Source organism: Strigops habroptila, chromosome 6 (genome assembly GCF_004027225.2).
Source record: "Strigops habroptila isolate Jane chromosome 6, bStrHab1.2.pri, whole genome shotgun sequence".
Classification (NCBI taxonomy): Eukaryota; Metazoa; Chordata; class Aves; order Psittaciformes; family Psittacidae; genus Strigops; species Strigops habroptila.
The window spans coordinates 63063827-63089246 of NC_044282.2; the positions used below are offsets into that span (position 1 = coordinate 63063827).

Sequence of the window (25420 nt, forward strand, 5' to 3'; positions counted from 1 at the left end):
AGGACGGCTCCAGTGGTGTCCCGGGAAAATAAGATATGATTCCTGCAAGTTGCGTTGGCTGTTGTGCAGTTGCATGGTTGTGCTTCCAGCACCTACGCAACCCCTCTGCGAAAGCTGCAAGGACAAGACCCAACTGGTCTTACACCAAACCAGCTTAGCAGCATTCCAATTTTTATCACAGGGTAAAGCAATTAAAGTAAATATGTATTAGGAAAAAGCTGCAAACAGTGGGCATCCCCTTTGTCGTTCTCCTTTGCAGACCTACTCTAGAGCAAACTCCAGTTTTCCTCCCATAGAGCCAGAGCAGCGTAGGCTCGATTAGCCTCATGCAAAGCAGTTATAAATTTGGTGGGAGAAGTTTTCTCCAAGATCAGTTGTCAAGGGTTTTTTTTGTTAAAATAGAAAGACGTGTAAATTGAAATTCCTCTATAGTTCATTATTTCTGTCCTGAATTAATTACTATTCAGCCTTCCTGCGAGGGACTTGGCTTTGCTCTTGTCATCAAGCAGGAGGAGGCTGCTGGATCTTTAGAGATGCGGATGAGAATTCAAAATTATCCTGAAAAATTGCAGAAATATTTGGAAGAAAATAAAAATTGGATTTCAGTATGTACAAAGGAATGTATGCAGCATGCATACAGGAAAATCAGCTAAGCAAATATGAAATACAAAGCAACTGGAAGGGCAGCCATTGCGCACAGAAGAACCTGGGGCAAAGCAAATATCAGTCAATACTCTCATGGTATTAAAAAAAATAAAATAAAGACTAGAGATTACTTTGGGGTTCACTACACCCAGAAACCAGCCTCTTACTCCACCGACCCTCGCTGTGGTCCCAACTGAAACAGGAGGTCCGCTTCTGTGCTCCACTGTGCTCTCCAAAAAGATGCAGCAAGTTGGTGAGGAAGCTGAACTGCTGGCTCACAACAGGGCTGAAGGCCCAGCATTGTTTACCTGGAGAAGAGAGAACTGAGAGCAGGTTTAGAAGGCTTCAAATGCAGAGAAGATTGCTGCACAGCGGAGGGAAGAGCTGCTGTCCTTGCCCTGCTGGGCTGGGCCATGCCGCGGGCTCCACTTGCTGAAAATTCCCTGTAGGAGTTTCATTTAGACTTTAGGAAAATATGATCTGAATGAAGAGGTATTTAAAAGCGTGTCAGATAAACATTTGTCAGGAGAGGAGTATGATCCAGCTGTGGTGCAGAGGGGTGAAGGAGGTGTTTTCTTACAGCTTCATTTTCCTATGACTCTGTGTCACTTCTGTGTCAGCAAACAACATCTTTTCCCTGCACCTTACATTTGTATACAGCAGCTTCCATAACTCTTGTCTGCAGAAAAAACACCTGAAATTACAGTAAACACAAGTTATTTTTGTTGCTTCAGTGGCGATAGTTGTGAAGTTTTTTGTAGTTTTCCAACACATTGGCTCTACGGTAGACTCTAATGGAAGAGGTGCTCCACATCTGCATTGGGTACGTCCAGGCACACAAGGGATTGCTCTTGCTCCAGCAGTGGGAACAGGCAGGGCACTGAAGCATGCATGAAAACTGCAAAGGAATGGGGAAGGCAATGTCAGGAAGGGGTCAAGATGGAAGAGGAGGTGCACAGGACGTGGCTGTGGCAGGAGAATCAGGACTGCATTGCACTGATGCATTGCACTGATGACCAAACCCAAATCACCCTCAATGGGACTTACTCTTTGGTAGTGCATTTATTGGCAGTCATCTTTTGCTTAATCTGTGCAGAGTGTGCTTTGCTGCTTCTGCCTACTGCTCACTTTCTTCATCAGAAAGTCACACGTTACTGAATCAAATGCCTTATGAAGGGTATTATTTCTCCATAATTATGCTCGTCAATAAAACTCATAATCTTCTCAAGGAAGGAAATCAAGTGTTATTTGGCAAGGCCTGTTTCAGCAAAACCAACTTGTCCAACATCCGCTATGTTTGTGTCGTTTATTCCTCATCATTAAAAACTTCTGGGTTAGTTGGTTTATTGGAGTGGCTTCTGGCTGAGAGTTGCTGTCTGCCCAACCTGCCTGTGGTACTCCATCATATTCTGTGTAGTAAAATACTTGCACTCCTCAGGACTCATAAATTTCCCCAATATTTCAAGACATTTCTAAACAAAATTAACCTCAGTGCAGTGAGCATCTCAGCTCATTTTCAGGCTCCTTGATGCTATTTATTAGCTGCGTGTTGGCTCAGCCCCAAAATGAGCAAAGGAATGCAAGGGCACTGCAGCTTTCGGGTTGTGTATATGCATGAAATTTTAAACACAGATGATGTAGGCTAGATGGATGACCTATACATCCATGGAAAGAATAACTTGATTTCCTACTTGACAGGTTTTTTGGTGAAATATGCAGAAGGCATATTTTTTCTTCCCTGCTAAATAATATTCTGTGGTCATGGTACATGAGATAACATCAGCAGAGATTACTCTGCTCATTTGAGCAGGGTGGTGTCAATGTTATTTGAAAACATGGGGGATATAGACGGCCTGAGGGGCTAAACAAGAAGCAAGTCATTGAGAAAACCAAGGGCAGTGTCAGGGCTGGGGGCCCAGCTCAGTATGCTCCCCCCAACCCTTAACATGGGGAGAACATCTGGGCGAGGAGAGAGGGGCTTTTGTTTCCAAAAAAGCCCTGGCAGCATGGAGAAGAGCTTCCAGTGAATATTCGTTTAGAGTGAATATTATAAAAGCTCTTCAGCTTAAGCCCCATGATACTTGACATGAGGAAGCCGGGCTCAAGAGCCATTCCATCATTCTTAAGTAAAGACAAAGGAAAGAACGGTAAATGTGAATTAGACATTGAATGTGCATGATATGCAGATGAAAAACCCATTGCCATTTCACTTTCTAATGAAGACCCCTGCTTTTTCTTGGATGTTGTTTGACATTCGCTGGCTTGCTTTATCTCCTACAGCAAGCATGCGGAATGAAAAATGAGAGTTGTAGACCATGTGTGCATATTCTCATTTTTGTTCCGTTTCTGCTGTATTTACCGGAGTTAGTTATTTGGGGCATGATGAGATGTTCACATGTCTAAATCACTTATCTAAAATCTGTTACCTCTTTGGTTTTTATGTATACAAAATCCCTTATATTTTAATCTGTTCATAGGAATATGCTAGATAATAAAATGCATTCAAATCAATGTATGTTTCTTGAAAAACAAGATTTCCTAGTTGCTCAGTAAACATCTGTAGATCATAGAGATCATAGGGCCTTCTGGGGGTCTTAGCTCAACTTTCTACTAAAGCTGGACTGCTGCTGGCACTAGATCAAGCTAGTCCTAGCTTCATGTAGGCAAGGTTGAAAACCTGTAAGGATGGAGGTCCCTTACCTCTCTGGTGACCTTCCCATGAAGAAGCTTTTCCACATGTTGATGTCCTATGAAACCCTCTGGTCAGGGTGGCATATGAGCTGGTTGTGTTCAGCCTGGAGAAGAGGAGGCAAAAGGGAAATTCAGCTGTAATTTTCTGTCTCCTAATGGGTGACCAAGGAGAAAGCAGAGCCAGAGTCATCCCAGAGCTGCATGGAGAAAGCAAGAGGCGATGGTCACACATTGGCTGGGGGTTCTGGCTGGATTTGGGAAAGGAATTCTGATGAGAGTGGTTAAACACTGAAGGAGCTGCCCAGAAGGGTGGTGGGATCTCCCTTTTGGGAGATATTCAAAGATCAGCTGAAGAAGACCCTGAGCAACACTTTGAAGTTGACCTCACTCAGAAGAGGAGGGTGCTATGGACACCCTCTGAAGCTCCTCCTGACCTGAATTTTCCAATGCTTTTTTCATCCCATTCTCCTTTAAAACTCTTCTCTGTCATGGCAGTTGTACAAAATTTAAGAGCAGGTCACCAGAGAGGTGGGGGACCCCCAGTTAAACTGCTGGGTGAGGGAGGTGATGGTGCAAGAGCATTTTGTATACCAGCTAAATGCTATCACTGTCACTGCTTCCTGTATCTCTGTTGAAGTGGTTTCAATGCACAGGCCAGAGCTCTGCCTCTTTTCTTGAGGAAATATTAAGAGGGTTTTCTTAGGTTAAACCTCAGAACTCTTGTATATAAGACTTGATAAGCTGGGGCAAATAAATCAAAGTCAGCTCCCAAACATTTCAGGAGCTGGGTCAGAGGTTTCCTTCGTTGTTTTTCTAAATTGAAATCCATCTTCTGTGTCTTCCTTGGTGCAGTTTCCAGGAAGAACATGCAATGAGCCAATAATTCCCAGGATTTTCTAAGGATGGAACTCCAACAGTCAGAGAGGAGTTTACAAACCTTTTCAAATTGGCCTCTGCTCTGTTTACAAAATATATCCTGGTGTTTCCTGTCCTGTGAGCTCTGCAGCAGTGGCCATGGAGGAGCAGAGCCATGGCTCCTTGGCAGAACCATCTGCTTATCATAGAATGAACCATAGAATGATTTGTGTTGGAAGGGACCTTAAAGCTCATCTAGTTCCAACCCCCTGCCATAGGCAGGGTCACCTTCTGCTAGATCAGGTTGCTCCAAGCCCCATCCAACCTGGCCTTGAACACTGCCAGGGATGGGGCAGCCACAGCTTCTCTGGGCAACCTGTGCCAGGGCCTCGCCACCCTCACAGGGAAGAAAAAGCAAAAGCTGCCTAAGCATTTGCTCATGCTGGGGAATGGAGACCCTGAAACAACAGCCCCAGAACTGGCTCACTTCAGCAGCTTCAAAAGCCACAGGGATAGCCTCAGCTCCAATATTTATTGGACATTGCATCATTCCTTCTGTCACTCCCTTTGCCTTCAGCCTTGTGAGAAGGAAGGTTGGGAGAGTGATTTATTGATGCCCCACAGCAATGTCTCTAGTTCAGCCTTGGGAGCCATCCCTGAGCGTACCGTTAACGGTTGTATGCTGCCTCCAGGCTGTCCCAGTTCACTTCCCATATCTGCACAGGCACGGCTACACTCGCGTGTCCTCCCACAGCTTCCTCTGCCCCGCACCGGTACCTTGCCATTGTACCCCTGGGTGGCGTGGCAGCTGCCGTTGATGCCAGTGCCTCTCTGTTGCTCCCTCTCTGTCCGCCCCAGGTGTCTGTCTTGCTTTCTCAGTAGACAAAGTGCTTTCTAGGACTGGTTTCCTGCTCTGCAGGGTGAGCCCAGCTGTTGGTGAAGTTCATTGTCACCATCAGTGTTCTTGGTGTGTACTGCTGCCCTCAAGCATCTTCTGTTGGGTCAACCTCTGAGTTCCCAGTGGCTGCAGAAGCATTGGGGTCCAACAGGCACCACGCTACCTGAGAGCCATGGGCTGAGTGGTGGCACAGTGATGCTAACAGTTCGGAAACGCCAGCTCATACCTTCTTATTTCTGCTTTCTGTATGTATCTGAATCACTTCTAGAGACCATACCCCCTCATTTTTCCACATGCATTATTTTTCCACAAGACTTATCATTTGGTGCAGAGGGAAAACATGCAAGTGTGTTAAGGCTACACGTGCAATGTAAAGTACAAGAAGAGAGATCAATATGTAAAACAGATTGATTTGATTTGATTGGGGGAGGGGGTTGTTTTGCCTTTTTTTTTTTTTTTTTAATCTGGATTTAGAGAAAAACAGGTATCACCAGGTGCTAGAGAACTGTACACAGCCCAGACCATGAAAAGCATCCATTCCCTCTCCCCCAGGTAGTTGTTTATGTGTATGCTCGCACAGAGAGCACATGCAGCCACTGTATACAGTGGTATGTTTTGCTTCAGCATTACCTGCAGAGTGTGTTCAGAAAGCGTTACCAAAAATATGTGGGTAGTGAACACCCCCACACACCCCCCTGAGGTTGCTGCTGAGGTTGAACTGATATTTATTGTCTTGTAATTTGGTGAATGCATCATTACATATTTCCTTTGTACTCAATATTTCTTCCTTTCCTTCCCCAAGCTTCTGCCCATTCCATCTCTGATGCATCTCTGGTTTAAGTTCTGCAGTGATGGTTGCCACTTTTCTTCATGCTTTTGATGCCTGGTTTCTGCATGGGCCAGGGAAAGCCCCGTTGATGCTCACCCTGGGTCAGGTTCTGCCATGAGCAGAAAGGAGTAATCATCCCCAGAGATGCTCAGTTCCTCATTCAGCCCAGAGAGGCTCATGCAGGTCTCCTACCCCATCCTAGACCTTCCTACCCCATCCTAGACCATCCTACCCTATCCTAGACCTTTCCAGGTGTCATATCCACTCATGAGAAATGTGGCCATCTGATGGGGAATGGGGCCTCAGAGACATCTACCAAGAAAACATAGAATCACGGAGTGGTTTGGGAAGGGACCTTCAAGCTCATCTAGTTCCAACCTCCTGCCACAGACAGGGACATCTTCCACTAGACCAGGTTGCTCCAATCCCCATCCAACCTGGCCTTGAACACTGCCAGGGATGGGGCAGCCACAGCTTCTCTGGGCAACCTGTGCCAGTGTCTCGTCACCCTCATAGTGAAGAATCATCCATATGGAGATTGGATTGTTTCTTTCCTTCTAGAGACAAAAACTTGGAGGGCTTTGTCACAGCCCCTGCAAGCTGGCACATGCGGTACACGTGGGTACAGCTCAGACCACAGTATTTCTGCCTGTCCTTTAGAAGATGCTGCACTAAGGCAGAAGGTTTAGTCCTTCTTGTGCTTTGATGAGCGTCAGTGTTGGCCAGGAGTTGCTTTTTCACTCCTCTTCTATGTCAGGAGTGAGTGATGCTCTGGGGGCAGGAGGGTCCCAGTGCAGCCCCTGCAGCCTGGAACCTGCAGCCCTGCAGTCCTGAGCTGCAGCCACATTATCAACCAGCAGTCTGGGACAACACATGTTTTTTGTGAAGATGATTTTCAAGTCTTTACTGAACCGAAAACTTTCAGATCCTCCTTCAGCTACTGAGTGCTGTGGTGTGCATCGCACGGTGTGAGCGTGCGTTAGGATGGGGCAGCAGGGAGACACAGCTCTCCATCCATCTCCATCCATCTTAGCACTGCTCCCCATCGAGGTGGGTTGTGTGTAACCTCACGAGCTGCTCTCAAAATCACCTCAGCTTCCAGGAACTGCATCATCGAGCAGGTGAGGGATGTTCCTAGCCCCTCTGCTCCGGTAGCTGCAGCATGCAAATCAGCACGGCCCATCTGTGTGCCCAGTGCTTAAAAAAAATCAAAAATTAATCAATTTCAAGTGCCTGGGCACTTACTCTAGGAATATAAATGTAGATAGCATGTCTTAAAGATGAATGATGGTGTAAAAAAGATTTTCTCTCTAAGGGCTGAAGCCTCTGTGTACATGGAGGGTGTTTGGGTGCTGCTTTCCTGGCTTTTTCCACCAGCCCATCCGTGTGGGCAGTTGTGGGGTGCAAGGTCTCCCCTTGGGCCGAGGAGTGAGCACATCTGCAAAAACCACCATGGGCCAGATGTGGAGGTGGGTGGGATGGGCCTGGTTTCTCATCCAGGGTGAAATATGTCCCCTCAAAGTTCAGATGTTTTGGGGAGAGGAGTGAACAGTGAGGTCTTACTCAATTAACTGAACGCTTGCTTTAACAAACAACAAAATCTCTAGATGTTTTGTCATTTGTCATCCCTCTCACACCTGCCACCATCAGAAGGTCTCTGGTGGTTAACAGGAATGTGTGCCGAGGTCCCACAACACCAGGTGCAACCTGGGGAACAAGCTTCAAAATATGAAATATTCCCACACCCTCCTCCGGCTGCCTTCTGGGGACAGGGAAGCTCTGGCTCACCGTCCTGTGCCCCCAAGGTGGGTGTTTGTTAGCAATGGGTTTCCTCCTGGTTTTCAGTTTTAATGTACGCATGGGCTGGTTTTCCTCATCTGAGCAGCTTCCAAGTCTGAGGCTCAGTCCAGGAGGAGAAGGGAATGAGCTACTTCCTTGGCCAAAGCCATGGGATGGGTGAACACTTTTGCCGTGCTGTGTCTCACGTGCTGGATGCAGAGCACAGAGCAGTGGTCAGGCTTTTGCTACAAATTGATGCAAATTCAGACACTCCTGCCTACTTCTGTGCACTTTCAGGTCACTTTTTAAGGTTTTATTCAAGGTTTTGGTGCAGGGAAGTGAAGTTGCTGGTGTGGCATGTGCATTTTCTAATGATTGTACCTTCAAAATATGACATTTCCCTCCTGCAGCCCTCCCCCCTACAGACACCGGTGTCACAAGAACATTTTACTCACTTCTTTTAATCCCGCTGTTATTAATACAGTTTCAGAATGACAATTTTACACATGATTAGGTTTTCATGTTAATACGAATATCAACTCTGGGCTGGCAGGGATTAGTGAAGCTGCAGCCATCCCCACGTGGTCCTAAACAGCATCCCATTCCTGGGTGCTCCCATGGGAAGCAGGGCCTTGCAGCAGGGCAGCGCTCAATGTGAGGACAGGAAAAATGTGCTGGTGATGGATGCTGTGCCTTGCGGCAGCAGCACAAGAATCAGCTGTGCAGGATGCTGGCAATGTCACCATTGCTCAGGGTGCTGGTGGTGTCATCATTGCATTGGGTGCTGGCAGTGTCACCATTGCATTGGATGCTGGCAGTGTCACCATTGCACAGGGTGCTGGTCTTGACATCATTGCACAGGATGTTGGCAGTGTAACCATTGCACAGGGTACTGGCAGTGTCACCATTCCATTGAGTGTTGTCGGTGTCACCACTGCGCAGGGTGGTGGCTGGTCACCACTGCACTGGGTGCTGGCCCCCTTACAGTTGCACAGAGTGCTGATGGTGTTACCATTGCACGGGTGCTGGCCCCCTGACAGTTGCACAGGGTGCTGGAGGTGTCACCATTGCATGGGTGCTGGTGGTGTCACCGTTGCAGTTTGCTGGCCTAGTCACCGTCACAGAGGGTGCTGGTGGTGTCACCATTGTGCATTGCCGCTCCGCCAGCTGGGTTGCCCCGGTAACTGATGCACGTCAAAGGGAGCAAACGATGAATAGGCTTAAAAAAAGACAACAAACCACATGGCACAAACAAACCAGGTATTTGCTCAGAGGGGTTGTACGGTTTTAATGCCCTTAGCGTGTAATTATTTATGAGTAGCTCTCCTTTAATCAACAGCAGCATAGGGACCGTGCTTAAACATAAACACAGTCACAGATCATAAACCCTTGCTGGCAAAGCCAGAAAAAACTGATCACTAATAGCTTTGCAGTTGAGCAAGAGGGCTCAGAGATTGTTGACAGACACGAGTGGCTGCAGAGAACAACCAGATTATCAACAATAAAGTAGTACTGTGCACATTCAAAGCACTTGTAAATGATGGCCAATGCTCAGGGAAGGGTGATGCTTCGCTCCTGGGCAGTGAGGTGAGTGCTGGGGAGGTTCCCAGGGCGAGGGGTCCATCCGGGCTGTGCATGAACAGCCAGTGGAGGCAGATGAGGAAACAAGCTCTCTGCAAAGGTCCTTAAACACCCAGCGAGGTGCCTCACTGGTGAGTGCCTCCTCGCTTGCTCTCCTACTGACACAACATGCCAAGTACTTAACTGAAATTATTTCTTTGAAAACACAGAGCCAATAAGTGCATGTCAGTATGCTCCTATATTTATCTCCTCATACATCCGTGAGTCTCTCTCCTTTCCCTGCTCATCCTTCCAGTGCCAAACCTCAGGTTGTGCTCTGGAGGCTTCACTGGGACATCATCTTCTTTGAAGCCAGTGGGAGTTGTGCCTGAATGATTACAACAGTTTTCTCTGAGCATTCAAACTGCAGGAAAAAAATATTCTTAATTTATTTGCGATTTGCTATGAAGTGCAGCAGACTTTGGGTACATAGACAGTGCCTGAGAGACCCTTGGGGCTATCACTTGCCATCCATGGAGAGCTGTAGGGGAACACAAGAAGCCTGATGAAGGAAAGCAACAGCACAAGCTGCTTACAAGGCTCTTGGAGCAGTACTGCAGAGACAGGTAGGTTTGGCTGGAAGAAAATGTAGAATCAAAAATTTAAAAATCACTATTTTAGTAATAAATAAAAATCTATAAAATATATAATAATAAAGTAAGAAAGGGGATGGACCTTCAGCAGAGCCTCGGTGGCACGGTGGAGCTCTGGGGGTTTCCTCACTGCTGTCTGTGAGAAGGATGAGGAGATGCCAGGTGGTGATGGGTCTCTCTGGAGCACACGGAAGGGAAAGTCACTCAGTGCCTTGCCAGGGTTTTTTCCAACTTGACGGTTGACTAGTGACACAGTAATCATATGGCGAGGAAGTCTAGGTGAGATCCTGCACCAGAGGCAGCAAAGCTGCGAGTGCTATGTGCAGCCCAATGCGTGATGCGCTGTGCCCAGCATGCCACCGCCGTGGGGTTCTCCCACAACAGCTACTGTTCATGCATCACGTTACTTAAGCTGAGTGTGTTTTGGTGAAGCGTCTTTCCTTATGCATTTCTTTTTTTTTTCTTTTTCAGAATTATTTTTAGACATTGACCAAAAAAAAAAAAAAAGTTAAAATTTGGAAACTGTGTCTCGTGTCTCCTGTGCAGGCGCAAGCAGCAGGCTCGGCACAGTCCTCACCCACCCATGGAGCCAGCCGCCCCATGCCCATGCCCGTCAGATCCACCTCCGCTGGCTCTACCCCAACTCACATCCCGCAGGACTCACTCACTGGAGTCGGTGGAGATGTGCAGGAAGCTTTCTCACAAGGTGAGTATCACACTGAGCAGAACTGCATCTGGTGTTAATCCTGCATCATCATGTAAAAGAGGGGACATTCAGACTGATACAAGAAAGTTCTTCCCTGTGAAGAAGGTGAGACATTGGCACAGGTTGCCCAGAGAAGCTGTGGCTGCCCCATCCCTGGCAGTGTTCAAGGCCAGGTTGGACACAGGGGCTTGGAGCAACCTGGTCTAGTGGAAGATGTCCCTGCCCATGGCAGGGGGTTGGAACTAGATGAGCTTTAAGGTCCCTTCCAGCCCAAACCATTCTATGATGGTTCTGTGTGTAACAGAAGCATAACTCATGGATACTGAGACAATAATTACAAACCCCTTTCCTGCACTCTAGACCAAAGAGATTGGGGGCAGATTTTTAATCTTTACAACTTAATGAAATTATTTCTATGATGATGATCCTCCCTCAGGGGAAGGGTTCTTCCATCCCAGAAAGTTACTCCCACAAGTAATCTAACAGTTGGACATTAAAAACTGGTCATATTTTCAAATGTGGTGGTCGAACTGGGCTATGATTTGCAGAGGGAAAAATCAGTTTAATGATCAAAAGTAGGAAAACAAGCAGCTCTCTTATTCAGAGTATTTATCTAACAGCTGCTCACCTCTCTGCTGGTTATGGGGCAGAAAGGGAGATGAAATTTTGCAGCACAACTTGGTGAAGGCTGTTCCTAACAGAGCAGTTGGCTGGCATGCACATCTGCAGAATGGCTCATGTGCTCTGCTAGAGACACAGATGTGCAGCAGCCCTGTGGGGAGAAGAAAAAAGTGCTAAACCTGAGAAATGGAGAAAGAGGAGATGAGAGGGGAGGGAGAAAAGAGGAGAGGAGAGGAGAGGAAAGGAAAGGGGAGGGGAGGGGAGGGGAGGGGAGGAGAGGAGAGGAGAGGAGAGGGGAGGAGAGGAGGAGAAAACAAGGAAGGGAAAGGAAGGGAAGGGAAGTGAACAATAAAGGGAAGGGAAGGGAACAGGGAAGAGAACAAGAAATGGAAGGGAAGGCAAGGCAGGGCAAGGCAAGGGAAAGGACAAGAGAAGAAGAGGAGAAGAAGAGGGGCAGACCGTGGTGAAGAAGCATAAGCATACACAAGACAATTAAATTTTTCTTGCTCCAACCATTGGAATTCCCTCTTTTGCACTTTTCTACATGTTATTCCATTCTGCATTTGAAAAAATACCACTTTCTGGCTTAAACTCACTGCTGCCAACTGCCCCAGAAGTAGACATAAGAAGTCTACCTATTACCAGGTAGCTTCAGCTGCATTCCTCTCTGTCCACTTTGTCCTCCTTTTCTTTGGTAAAATCGGTATAGTTGGATCAAATGGGTAAGCTGTCCGTTTGTGAATAATACAGCTTATTGTGCTTTGAGGAAAATCAGGGCAGCAGTTGACATACGTATTTTTATCCCCCAACTGCTGTAGGTAGTGTGAGTTTATACTTAGCTGCTGTTGCTTTTTAAAAAAAAAAAAAAGTTTTACAGTCACGCGTTTCAAAAAAGTCCAACTTTTCCATGTCAAAGCCATTGTGAGCTCAAGAGGGGTTCCAAGGTTTGAAAACAACCAGATGAAATGGGAACTTGTTCAGCTCAATGCAGACCACTGCTTCTTCCTCAAATACTGGAGAGACTTGGCTACCTGGTAATGTGGGAAGGCAGCAAGCAAAGACATGACTGTCAGTCTGATGTCAAGAAACTTGGCAAATATTATTTTACCTTCAGGCACCATCTCGCTGCAGAGGGGGAAATTAGTGATTCTTCAGTCCTACCCAGTTCAACTCTGCTTATGGTGAAGGAAGCCATTCCCAATAGGAACAGGTGCCGGTCCTCTGTATTTCTCAGGAGTGGTGGCGCGTGGGTTTTCTGTGCTCTTTTCTTCCTTTCACCCATATTGGTCCAGAATTCTTCATCTTTACTATTCCAGAATGTAGAGCTGTGAGAAGAACAGCAGCAGGACCTAGTCTCCCCTCCGACAGATACAGAGGTTGTTTCTGAACATGATGCACATTTCTGGAGGTGGACATCCACTCATATTCTTCTGACTGACAATAAAAGAAAGAAGGACAGAAAATACACCTCTCACTAATGCTCTGGCTAGGACTTTGGCTGTTTGTGGACAGAGACAACCGGCAGGCAGCAACCCTTCATGTGGACCTCTTGGTACTCCGTGGGAAATGCCACTGGATATTGGACATTTTAGAGCTTGTAGTGCCAGGGCACTGCAGCCTTACTCATGTGTCGTCCCTTTGCAGTCAACAAGAGCCCTCGCCTTGTTGCAGTGCTCAGGTTCTTTAGTTATTTAAAAGATGACGAGTTTTATCGTATGGATTCTCAAAACTAGAGGTGGTGGTTTCTCATTCTGGGTAGGGAAGATCATGAGTGTTAGTGTCAAATACCTTTGTCAGATGGACGGTCTCCTTTCAAAACAAGCAAAGTATGAAAATAAACTTCCCAGAACTGATGCTGTATTTCAAAACCAAGCATATTTTAAATAACAATTTGCATTTATCAGCTGCTCATTGGATATAAACTTCTAGAACAATCTTCTTCCTTGCCTAAATGAGCCGCTGCCAGAAGAAGGTGAGGAAAGAGACTACAAAATGGTAGCAGAGGAGCAGGAAGTGTCAGTATAATTGGCATGTGATGCCAGCGAGGACTGCAAGCATACTCAGTATGGGGAAAAGCTAATACTTGTTCTCCAGAGCCAGGTGATGGAGAACATCCAGTCAGAAAACACTGAGCATCTACAACTCAACTGTGAGAAGGATATGTCTTTTCTGATCCCATCAGTAGGAACAAGCTCCTCATCTCTCTAAACACTTCCAGAACCGACAGCAGAAGCAGGCATTTCCAGGGAGGCAAGATGCCAAATACCAGAGGCACAACACTCCATCTGTTGCTGTGGGTGGTCCAGTCGCCTCCTCTTCATCTCTACAACAAGTTTGATGGTTACAGCTGAGAGCTCTCAACTGATTTCTTTGGCAGCTGCCTCTCCTTCCCCCCTTTGCAGATTGGCTTTCTTTTTCCAGGCTGAGTGAAGTGGAACAGCAGCGCAATGAGTCCTACCAGTTACTGGGAAAATCTGGTCTATCTGCCTCATCATTTTCCCCTTTTTTAATTAGGAAAGCACAAAGAGATGAATTGGTCTCCTTTCTGCTGCTAGGAGTAAAGAACACATGATTATAGTAGTACAGTCACTGTCTTATTTGATCATTTTTCACTTTACAGTATTGCTTTGGCATCCAAATTTACTCTTGATCCATCTGCTTTTTTCTTTTGAGATCCTGGCAAAAGCCATGACAAAGCAAACGTCCTTCTGCACAGTTTTCAGTCACCAGAGCTGTCTTCCTCAAACTCCTGGCTCCAGTAGAAGCTGATGTAATTAATCAAGGGCTCATTCATGCTTTTCACCTGAATGACTGGTTCATAAGGGGATAGTCTTCGTCGGGACCTGTTAACATTGCCCAAAGTGAAAACTTGTTTTTTTCTAGGTTTTTAGCACCTGTCAGCATTGCAAATATATGTTGCAATGAACCAGGTGTTATATGTAGTATTCTGGGCTGGGCTAAGGACTTTTGCGGCAGCCACATCACAACAGCTTGATGTCGGTGGTGGTGGTGACTCCTTGGAAGCAAAACATCTATAGGCAGTGCCTGCAGTACACTTATTTTATTGGGGGGGTTAACAAAAACATTTAAATTGTTTTTGCTAACTTTTGCATATCCACCAGATTCTTATAAAATGTTACCATGGAGCGAGGAGGAAAAGGGAGTGAAGATCTCGGTGCTGTTCCACCTCTTTCTGCTGTGGCCTAGGAATGGGCAGGGATGCCAACATCTTGTCTTTCCTCCCAGGGCACAAGTCATCTGTGAGCTTCCCCATCAATGCAGGAAGGTCTAGAGAAGGAAACCTTTAAAAAGTTGAATCAAAGCGATCTTGATCATGCCCTATCCCTGGCAGTGTTCAGGGCCAGGTTGGACAGGGCTTGGAGCAACCTGGTCTAGTGGAAGGTGTCCCTGCCCATGGCAGGGGTGTTGGAACTGGATGAGCTTTAAGGTCACTTCCAACCCAAACCATTCTGTGATCCTATGATTTTATGATACAGTCTTAAGATTAGATAAGTTTCCTCTGTAGGTGATCTCTCAATCTTCCACTTGACCAGAGGGAGAACGCAGTAATACAGTATCAGAATCAAATGCCCTGATGGCATTCCAGTTGAAATACTGATACATAGGTCACCATCTAATTAGAAATCTAGTGCTGCTGTTTATCATCTTGAAAGAAAAGAAGATATCTGTCAGGATTTCACAGAGGCAGGTATGATCCACCACCACCAGCAGAAAGGTGGAAGTTCCTCATGTGATAGCCGCAGTGGTGGCTTATCCAACTACTAGAACAACTCTTCCAAGAAAAAAATGGTCAGCAGACTCCATAAGAAGTTTCCTGGAATGATCCTTCCGGAAAGGCAATCTGCACAATTAGTGCTATTTCATATTAATCATGCAAAATCAGGCAAATTCAAGGCAAGTGGAGAACACAGGAAACAGGATAAAATTTCTATGTTTGCATATAATAAAATAATTGAATGCCACCAACCAGGAGGGCTTTGGGTGGCTTCTGCACATACATGTCCAAACGAGCTCGTTAGCATTATTTGTCTCTTTCACAGGGGAGACAGGCTGGAATTTTACAACTTTTCACTCCCAAAAGTAACATCGGGCAGGATGGTGGCCATGCTTCCCTGTGCCATACAGTGACAGGACTTGGGACATCAGGAGACCTGGATAAAGTGGCCTCTGTTGTGTAAGAGATGCAGAGGAGTCCCCTATATCACAGGTCCCAGACTTGTTGGCCAAAATCTGCGTTTTTTCCCAGGAATTGCATGCTGTTTGTACATGCACAAGAACACCCAGTGCCTTGCTGTTGGGTTGGGCATTATGCCGGTCAGTTGGCAGCCTAACCTGGAGGGAAAGCTGCTGATAGAAAGCACGTCATCTCAGTAGCATGTTCTGGCAGTGCTCAAGCAGCACTAAAATCCATAGGCAAAATGTGGGAGTAGGTACTCTGACAGCCCCCCAGCCAAGGATGGGGTAAAAGCCAGCGCCCCATTTGGAAGATTAAAGCAGCACGTCTGGAACGAGAGACGCCCAACATCAAACAAAAGTAAATGTGTAATGTACAGTTGTTGTTACTGCAGTTGAGTACAGCTGCAGAATGTCACATCACATGCTTCTGGCAATCCTACACGTGTTGTCTTCATGCCCTCACTGGCGTAAATGACAGGACGGGATCCCAAGCGCCAATATCTTAGAGCATGGTTGGACACTCAGCATCAAAGTGGTGCTCCTGGAGGCTACGCCAGTGTGGACATCTGGTGCCTGTGTGGGATAACAGCCTGCTTAAAGCCATTTTCTGTGAGCAGTTAAAAGCACAGGAATGGCTGAGGTGGGGCCAACACACCGTTACAGAGACCTGCTCCTGGCAAAGCCACAGCTCAGGGCCATCAGCTCCGCAACCTGAGGAACTGCGGCTACAGACCACCTGCCGGGGCAGAAAACATGACCCCACACCATCAAAGCCTCCAAATAAAACCGAAACAGCACAGCGCAAAAAAGGTGCCAGAGGAAAGGAGGCTCAGCGAGGACGGGAAGTCATGTCTGCAGTGGCTGCGGGCACTGAGGCTCTACAAAATTGGGCCATGACCGGCAGGATGCTCTACTGTGAGAACGTGGATGTTTTTGCCAGAGGGACCAGCACAGGGAACCAGAATAGATGGCTGAGATCATTATCTTCCCAGCATCAACCGAGAGGCGATAAGCATCATCCCCGACACATGGCAGCTTGCTCATCTCTTTTACAGGCAGCAGCCAGTGTGACGGTTCCTTTGCAGATTGTGGCCCCTTGCTGGTCCCTGTCATTCTCGCAGAGCTATGGCAGATGTTCAGGGTGCTGATGGGATTCCTCAAGCAGAGCCTCGCACTAGACAAGTGTTCAGACAGGAACCGGGCAGGTCAGTGTCGCCGTGAGGGACAGCTAAGTGCCTATCCCCTGGCTGTGTGGCACACTGGGAGAGAAGATTGGTTCCTCCAGCAATGCAAGAGGAGAGCAAGAATTCAGTTATCTTTTATTCTGCTCAAACCTCAGTGATATTGATTGCAGCAGAGAAGCCAGCAGTGATAACGACTCTGCACAAATGAAGAGCATGGATGAGCTGTGTCACGGCCAGCACCCAGCAACTCCTGTCATGGGGAGAGAAGCATCTGCCCTTGAGCTGCCATACGAGCACTGTCCTTGTCAAGGAGAAGACTGGTGTGATAGCTAATTAGCCAAAGAGGTGATCAGGCACACAAGCAGAACTAGTTCCAGAGCAGATCCCCATCCCTCACTAAGAGGAGCTACTTTGACAGGGTGCTGCCATATACTGGCACACCAAGCTCTGTCTGGCGAGGGGGACCCTGGTGAGGACCAGTGACGGATGCATGGCCAAGCATTGTGGCATGAGGAGGGTGGACAGTGTCAGAGGGGCACATGTAATTCCTGCTGTTTGTCTGTCTGCTCCCAGGTACAAGGAGGAACCTCCGCAACGACCTGCTGGTAGCAGCTGATTCCATCACCAACACCATGTCATCTCTGGTGAAGGAACTTCATTCGGGTAAGAGTCAGTTTAGCGGCACACACGCACAGTAGGAAAATGAGAGCTTGAAGCCACGGGTTGGAGATTGAGATTTTCTCGAGATTTATTCTTTACAAAAACTATTTAAAGCATCATGGGAGGATACGGGTTCATTTTCTTAGTGATAAAATGAAAAATCACTTTTGTAGCTGACATCATTGAGAACTCCAAATACCTCCTGAACAGGCTGTCCACTGATTTTATCGCTGAGAGTTAAGGCAATACTCTGGATACCAACCTGGCTTGTGGCACCATTGGTGATTCATGAAGCAGACTCACATCTAGCTCCCATGCTCCTGCGCATATTGATCCATGCCTGTGTAGCAGCACTGAGCAGCTTTTCCAGTGTACCCTGCAGGCATGTCCCAGACCACTCACTAGGCAGGAGAAGTGCCGCTTCCGTGTCCCACTTCTGGAAGCCAGAGCTCCTTAACAACACCAGCCAGCAAGTCAGAAGCCAGAGCAGAATTTTTGAGTGAGTCTCCCTAAACTTTTGCTTAGTGATGGCAATGCTTGAGCAGCAGGTGAGACTCCTCTGCAGTGAATGCCCATTAGAGGCCATAATTGCAAACATACAGTAAAGGTACATGAGGCCAATTTCAACAAAGGGTTAAACAGTGATGTGGGAAAAAGATAATTATTCCCTTTGTGCCCTTTACTGTGCCAGTGAACACCCTGATGGTATAGGAGCAGCTCCTGCTGTAGCCCAAGGATTCATCCTGTGGCTCTCAAGCCTTGTTGGCAATGGTGCGTGTGATCATTTACTATTCCAGCAGCTTGTCTGTGGGCTGCCCTCTCTTTTAAGGGAGAAATAAAGTGTTCTGTATTCAGCCTGAACCTCGCAGTTTCTTTTTCATGCCTCCCCCAGCCCATTGCTGTATCCGGTAGTGGCATCACATAATCCCCCCCATAAACTTATCAAACTCCATGTTAAAACCAGTTAGGCTTTTTGTTCCCACTGCCCTTAATGAAGAACTCACGGTTATAAATCGGGTTGATATTTTACTGCTAAGCAGTAAATTCACCCAGTCTAAATCCAGTGTCTTGGCTGCAAAGGCAGCTGTGAGTTAATAAAGTCTTTCATGTATGACAGCAGCATCGCCGGTGCCATTGCAGTGAAGGGCCGTGTATTTCTTCAATAAATCACCATGCTCAGACACACACAGCTCTCTTCCCTCTAGGCTGAAACCCAGTGAACAAACCCTCTGCCCAAAACAGATGTCTGCAGTCATTTATTCTTTGCTTTTAACAGAAGAGCGCATTTGCAGTGGTGTGGCTGAGCTCAGGCTCTGGCCCTGGGTGGCTGGTGGCAGAGCTGAAGGGTCGGCTGAACCCATGGCTCTCCTGCCCTCCTCTGAGATCCCTAGGAGCTTGGCAAAGGCAAATAGCCCGGGTTTGCACTACTGACAGCCCTTTCAGGCTTGTCAGGGATCGTGCAACGCAGTTACGGTTCACAAGGGAGTGAAAATGGAATTAATTACAGTCTCCTACTTGAGGATATGCAGATACTGAAGAAGGCTCCCTTGAAAGTCTCTGAAATCATTTCATTTGTGTAAATTAGGAAAAGCATGAGTTATCCTCAGCTGATGAGAGTCGGTGGAATTTAACACTTATTGTCCCGGAGGTAAGCTGTGAGAATAGACACCACCTCCAGCCCCAGGCTCACCCGATATAGCTGCAGGCATTGTGCTCCGGGGGTTCTGTGAGACACTGCTGTGTGCACCACCCACACCTCTGTTTGCTTCTCTCTGCCTTTGCACAAGCATGGAAAACAGATTCCTTTGGAAGGGAAACACTGCTTGGGGTTACCCCTTCCTAGATGGGGTTACCCCTTCCTAGATGGGCTTCCAGAGATGCTCTGGCTGTGCTCCCAGCCATCTCCTCCTGCACCAAAAGCCTAATGCTCCTGGTGCTACCTAGGGAACACTGGCATCATTTTTACGCCAACTGAGCTTAAAAAGACATGCAGGGATGATCTCCAGGGACCAGGCATGACGCTGGTGGATGGCTCAGCCCTGCCCTGCCAAGCTGCCCAACAGGAGGCAGGTTCAGGACCCAAAGCAGCTGTTTTGCTCCAGGTCATGTCTCTTGGTATTGAAAATGTGTTTGGTTTCGTCAGTGATCTCTTCTGCGCTTGGCACTAAGGAGTCATCCATAGCCATCAATGAGCGGGCAGAGAGTGTGTGACTCCTGGATGTCTCATCAATCCTGCTGTTAAAGCAGCAAAGAGAGCAAATGTCTGTAAGATCCTCTTTGATCAGATCAATTCAGAATGCTTCAGGTTTTCAAATTGTGCTTTTCATTGCAGGGTTTTCTCCCTTTCTTTGCTCTCAGCAGCATGTGAAGTAGGCAGAAGTGATATCACTGCTCATAATAACTATTACCTGTTTACACAGGTCTCATTGAAATGTTGTGCAGAGAGATACGAGCCACCATCTGCAGAAGAATGTGACCTTCTGCTCCCACTCTCTGCTCCATAAATACAAGCCTGGCCATAAACTCTCTTCAAGTTAATCAGAGTTAAATATAATGAACTACCAGCTCTCAGGCACAGAACAAGCGCTGGTCTCTGTAGGCACAGCCTGTCACCAGTTTCATGGCTTTGCTCCCATGTCAGCATCGGCATCACTGAACACCTTGCATAGGCAAATCCTGCAGCACCAGGAGGGACCCTCCAAGGTTTTCACCTCACCATTAACCATTATTTTTCTACCTTAGATTTGACCTTAGCATAAAAGTTGTGACTTCCTTCCCTCTGTGTATATTGTGCAGTTCTTCATTTCTTTCGGTGCCAAAGTAAGAGTGCGCAAGGGACTTTGGTCCCAGTACTGCCCGGGCAAAGTAGTAGTCCACTAGTAGTCCACTCTTTTGGACAATGTAGGCACTGCTTCCAGCTAGTACTCTGCAATCCTCTGATCAGGATGGTGTGGGTACTGTTTTGCCACCAGCAGTGAGCAGACACCATGCCACAGGAGGGATGATGATGGGTTCTCCACCTAGGTTCTCCTTGGGAGCCTGGACACTCCTTCCCCTCCAATGTCAGCTATCCCTGAAAAGCCAGTTCTACCTTGCCACCGAAAAGACCCCCGAGCATCTATTCTCTCACTTCCTTGTCTCATGTCTGCTTTTATTTTTTATTTTCATTTTTTTGAAGCAGAGGAAGAAGATGAAGAAGAAACAGAAAAAATGCAGAATGGAAAGGACCGAGGTAAGGGGACAAACTACAGTCTCTGAGCTGTAAAGCATTTTCTGACTTGCTTTTCTGCAGGAGCCCAGTTTGCCATCTCCATTTGGAGTCCCAGGAGAGGGCTCCACATGCGGGTGTCTCCAGGTGGAAGCAGCCTGTGTTGCTGCTGCTGTTACACCACCCGCAGACACAGCGCAGGTCTATCTGCCTGCTCCGGTCATCGCCGTGCTGCTCTCTCCAACATCTGCCATGGTTTGAGATGACATCATGGCCAGGCTTCCTTCAGCATGTGTATTCAGCTTTCAAGAATGTTTTTCTTTCAGCAAAGGTCATGCGCAGAAATGTCAGAGGAGGAGGGGTTGCTCCAAGTGCTGCGAGAAATCCAGTTCAGATGAATGCATTAGAAAAAAACAAAGCGTGGGATGGTGACCAGTGAAGGTCCTAAGCAGTGGAACCATCATCTGCTGAGCCACTGCCTCCCGTTACCTTGGCTGGACAAACGTTCAGAAGTACTCTTCTGATGGTAATCCTATGTAGGCAGTGCTGTCAGTTGAGCAGCTTCACAGGAGGTCCTTTCATCTCTGCTATCCCTGGATTGCAGGTCTAGATACTAACCCTCCCCAGACCACATCTTCCTTTGGTGCAAATGAACCCATGACACATGCTAGCAGAGTTATTCTCAGGGCTGGAAGTGATCATCACAGGTGTGGAGCACAGCACCAAGACTTGCAAACAACCGTGCAGCATACGGTTGAGTTGGAGAGGTCTGCAGGAGATCCGTTCCTCGTGTTGCACTCCACAAGCCAACACCAAAGCACCTCCCAGTCCCTCCTCAGGAGCAGACCTTGCTCAGGGGTCTTCTGTCTTTTGCTTTCTAATGTTTTAAACCAAAGCGCAAGAAACAGACTCAGACAGGTTTGGATCAGCCCAAGCATTTGTCTCACTGGAGCCAAACCTAATTTCAGCATCAACAAACTGGAACTTTATCCTTTTTCTTGTTGTACGCACATTTTCTTTCTGGCTAAGCTGAAGTGGCAGGGCTCACATTTCTCACCAGAAGAGCTCATTTTCCTGAGTTTTCCTGTCCAGCAAGTTCTGCAAAGCATTCAGGTGTTTGGAAATGCTCTGCTTGCTGATGGTTTGTCCATCAGTATTAGACATGATAAGTTTGTTTGAAGTGCATCACTATTAGACATTAGAAGTTTGTAGGAAAAAGTGCAGTAAGTTTGATTTTAGCTAAAACAGGATTTTTTAGAGCATTGGCTCTAAATCACAGGACCCTTTTTGCCCTAGAACATTCCTCTTTGGTTAAATATTTTAGATGCTTAGCAGATGACCCTTCTGCTTTTTTCCAAATGTGCACTGTATCTTGCATGGGAAAGGGGGATTTTGAAGACTTGAAATATGATGTATAGTAGCAGAGACCTAGTAAGACAAATTCAGCTCAGCTACTCATTGCAGCAACATTGAAGTCGGCAGGGGGACACAACTGAGACATGTAACCAAAAGCAGAGCTTGGTCCAAAAGCCTGTGTGTGGAATGTAAATATTATCTCTGCCAGAGAGTAAGTGATTTCTTAATGTCACAAAGTTAGTGCGATAAAAATCTGGCACAAGAATCAAGGAATGATCGATACATAAACTGCTGTCCTGCGGAGTGTGCACACTATGGGAACTCCTCCAGACACTGAAGCATGGGGCGATGGGGCGTCAGGCTCTGGGATTTGTGCAGGCTGCATTGGAGATGACATTCTGAAAGTGCCCATTCTCTGCCCCATGTTACCTACAGGACCCATGGCCAGGATGCTCCAGTCGCGTGGGGTTGGATGGGGCTGGCCAGCAGCAACCTCTGCTCACCCCAACTTCATTCTTTGCACAGCAACTCTGTGCACCCCATCTCAGCAAAGCTGTCCCTAGCTGATGCGTCAGCCCATTAGTTCCTCCCATCGTGAATGAACAAGAAGAAAAATCACTTGCAGCTCGTGTATTCCACCAGTTCTGCACTGGTATAGTCAAGGGAGATGCTGGTCCTTGCAGAGACTCTGCTGGGATGTGTTTCCTAGGGACAGCAGCGCCCCTGGGCTTCTTCACAAGTTTCTTCATAAAGTATTTCGTATTTCTCTGTGTCCCAATTAATCCACCTCAGAACTCGCTTCCCTGCTAGAGAGACTTATGTTCAAACACTTGATATAGCAGTGGCGTGGTCTGGCTTTAGCAAGATGAAATCATTCGGGAAGTCTCCCAAGTTGGCTGAGTCTTTTGTGGTTAGGATTACAAATTAAGCAGCATCTCCAGACTAGAAGTCTACAAGGTTTCCAGGCACAGAAGAGCACAGTCGGGAGCTGGCAAAGCCTCGCCTATCCAGTCACGTTAGATGTCACCCCACAGCAGTTCAGCCAGCCCCAGTGCTCAATTTGTGTTACCCCTTCTTGAAACCAGGCATTATGTATCCATGCATTGCACGCGTGCCAGACGTTATTCTAGGTTGAACATCCCACAGTCACTGTGTGCTATGGTACTGCTGCCCATCTCCAAGACAGCGTGTTCCTGTTGGTGACCAGGAGGTGAACCCAAGACAATATCACCTGAAATGAGACTCTCCATGAGCTGGTCCTTCCATGTATTGGCTGTTTGGATTTTATAATCCCCAGACTGCTAGAAAAGAGCCTGAAGATCCACTCTGTCACACTGCTGAAGAAAGTGAATGGTTTGCCATCCCATAACATTTGTTAGACAAAAATATCTAATTTGAAATGAATGCATGTAGGGATAGGACAAGGGGAATGGTTTTAAACTGACAGAGGGGAGATTGAGATGAGATCTTAGGAAGAAGTTCTTCCCTGTGAAGCTGGTGAGGCCCTGGCACAGGTTGCCCAGAGAAGCTGTGGCTGCCCCATCCCTGGCAGTGTTCAAGGCCAGGTTGGACAGGGCTTTGAGCAACCTGATCTAGTGGAAAGTGTCCCTGCCCATGGCAGGGGTTTGGAACTAGATGAGCTTGAAGGTCCTTCCAACCCAAATCAGTCTGTGATTCTGTGATGATTCTATGAAATACACCTGCCCACATTGATCACAACTGCAGTCCATGCAGCCATCTGTTCCTGGAGGGCAGGAGGGCAGGACAGAGTCCATCCTCAGCAGGTTTGCAGATGACACCAAACTGGGAGGAGCAGCTGTAACACCAAGAGGGAGAAATGGGCCATCAGGAACCTCCTGCGGTTCAACAAGGAGAAGTGCAAAGTCCTGGGAACAACCGCAGGCACCAGGAGAGGCTGGAGGCCATGGGCACGCAGCTCTGTGGGGAAGAACCTGGGGTCCTGGTGAACTCCAAGTTGGCCCTGAGGCAGCAATGTGCCCTTGTGCAATGAAGGCGAATAGTTTCCTTGGCTGGCAAAGTATTGCCAGTTGAGGGAAGGGATCCTTCCCATCTGCTCAGCGCTGCTGAGGCCAGTAGAAGAAGGACATGGACTGGAGAGAGTCCAGGGAAGGACCATGACAGTGATTAAGGCATTGAAGCATCTGTCACGCAAGGAGAGACTGAGAAAGCCGGGATCAAATCAGTGTGTATAAATAACTGATGGGAAAGAGTGAAGAAAATGAAACCCGTCTTCTTAGTGGTGCCCAGTGAAAAGACAAGAGGCAGTGGGCACACATCGAAATACAGGCAATTCTGCTTGAACACAAAAAATACTTTCTTACTATGAGGCTGGTCGAACTCTGGTACAGGTTGCCCAGAAAGACTGTAGGGTCTTCACCCTTGGAGATACTCGAAACTTGGTGGGACAAGGTCCTGAGCAGCCCGCAGTGGCTAACCCTGTTTTGGGGGAGGTTGGGCCAGGCAATGCCCAGCAGTTCCTGCTCACCTCAGAGGTGCTGGGATTTCTGGGGTTTACTGAGAGCAGGAGCCCTTTCCTACCAGCCTTGTATTTCAGAGGACTTGCTGTTTATCCCAAAGCCTGTGAAGCTGTTTGCAGTCCTGAGAAGAATGAGCAACAGCAGATGGGGAGAGTAGATTTTTCATTTTATAGGAAATAAGATTACTTATTTTCTGAACATGCTTTTCCCTGTGTTGCAGGTTAGGTAGACGACCACAGGTTGTACAGTAATTCAGGTAAGGATGGATGGATTTTTTCTTCCCATTTCCAGCAGCACTGCTCTGTACACACTATCCCAATGCTTAGGTCCCTGGTCACCTCCTGCCCTTGTCCTTTATCTCCCATTTCTGCAGAAGGAAGGTTCCCTGCCTGCCCATCATTCCACAACCATTCAAAAGGACGTTGAGTTTTTTTCTTGTTAAGATCCAATTCTGCAGACAGTGGGAAAACATCATTAACTTCAGTGAGAACAGCATTATCTCCTGTTTTATTAGTATTGCTTCTATACTGAGAGGCCCCAGTGAGGAAATAGGACCCTATTGTGATGGACACTATCCAGATGTACTAAAAATACAATCTCTACCCTCAAAGAGCCTGCGCTTTAAGTTATAATAAGGCACAACAGATGGATAGACAAACAGGTGCTTGGAGAGCACAAGATAGCGGTACAGGAGAAAGCCTGAGCCCTGTGATGACAATACCTCTGAAGGACCTGAATAAGATCCTTATCTTCCCCATCTGAAAAGCTTGTAGGAGGTCACCCGATCGGGTTTCCACACTTGCTGGGTATTTGCTATGGCCACAATGCCCATCTTTCACCATTCCCAGTGAGAAGAAGGAGGGTTCTCGTGGCAGATAAGCGTACTGAGGACACACACATCATTAGCAGGAAAGGGATGGGGTCTGGTGTCATAGGTAACCTTCCTTCTAGCACCTTTTTCTTCACACTGTAGGTTTGTTAGTTGTAGAAACCAGGCAGGAAAACAGTCTTTTATCTTTAATTTACCAACTCAGCCCATGGTGGTAGTGGGACAGATCAATTAGTTGGGATAGATCTAAA

General features: G+C 47.2%; 1 protein-coding gene across 7 annotated transcripts in view; it reads left to right on the forward strand.

The window, feature by feature from the left end:
* Positions 1 to 25420, forward strand: part of DTNB (dystrobrevin beta) — a 196097-nt gene that overhangs the window by 165381 nt on the left and 5296 nt on the right. For 6 of the 7 annotated variants that reach the window (XM_030491008.1, XM_030491011.1, XM_030491012.1 and 3 more), the window contains 4 exons: positions 10457 to 10616; positions 17192 to 17281; positions 20457 to 20510; positions 24561 to 24596. In XM_030491008.1, coding sequence (XP_030346868.1) covers positions 10457 to 10616; positions 17192 to 17281; positions 20457 to 20510; positions 24561 to 24565 — 309 coding nt within the window. In that variant the 3' untranslated portion in view covers positions 24566 to 24596. The remainder of the gene's footprint in view (positions 1 to 10456; positions 10617 to 17191; positions 17282 to 20456; positions 20511 to 24560; positions 24597 to 25420) is intronic. The other variant, XM_030491010.1, reaches the window with a different exon arrangement.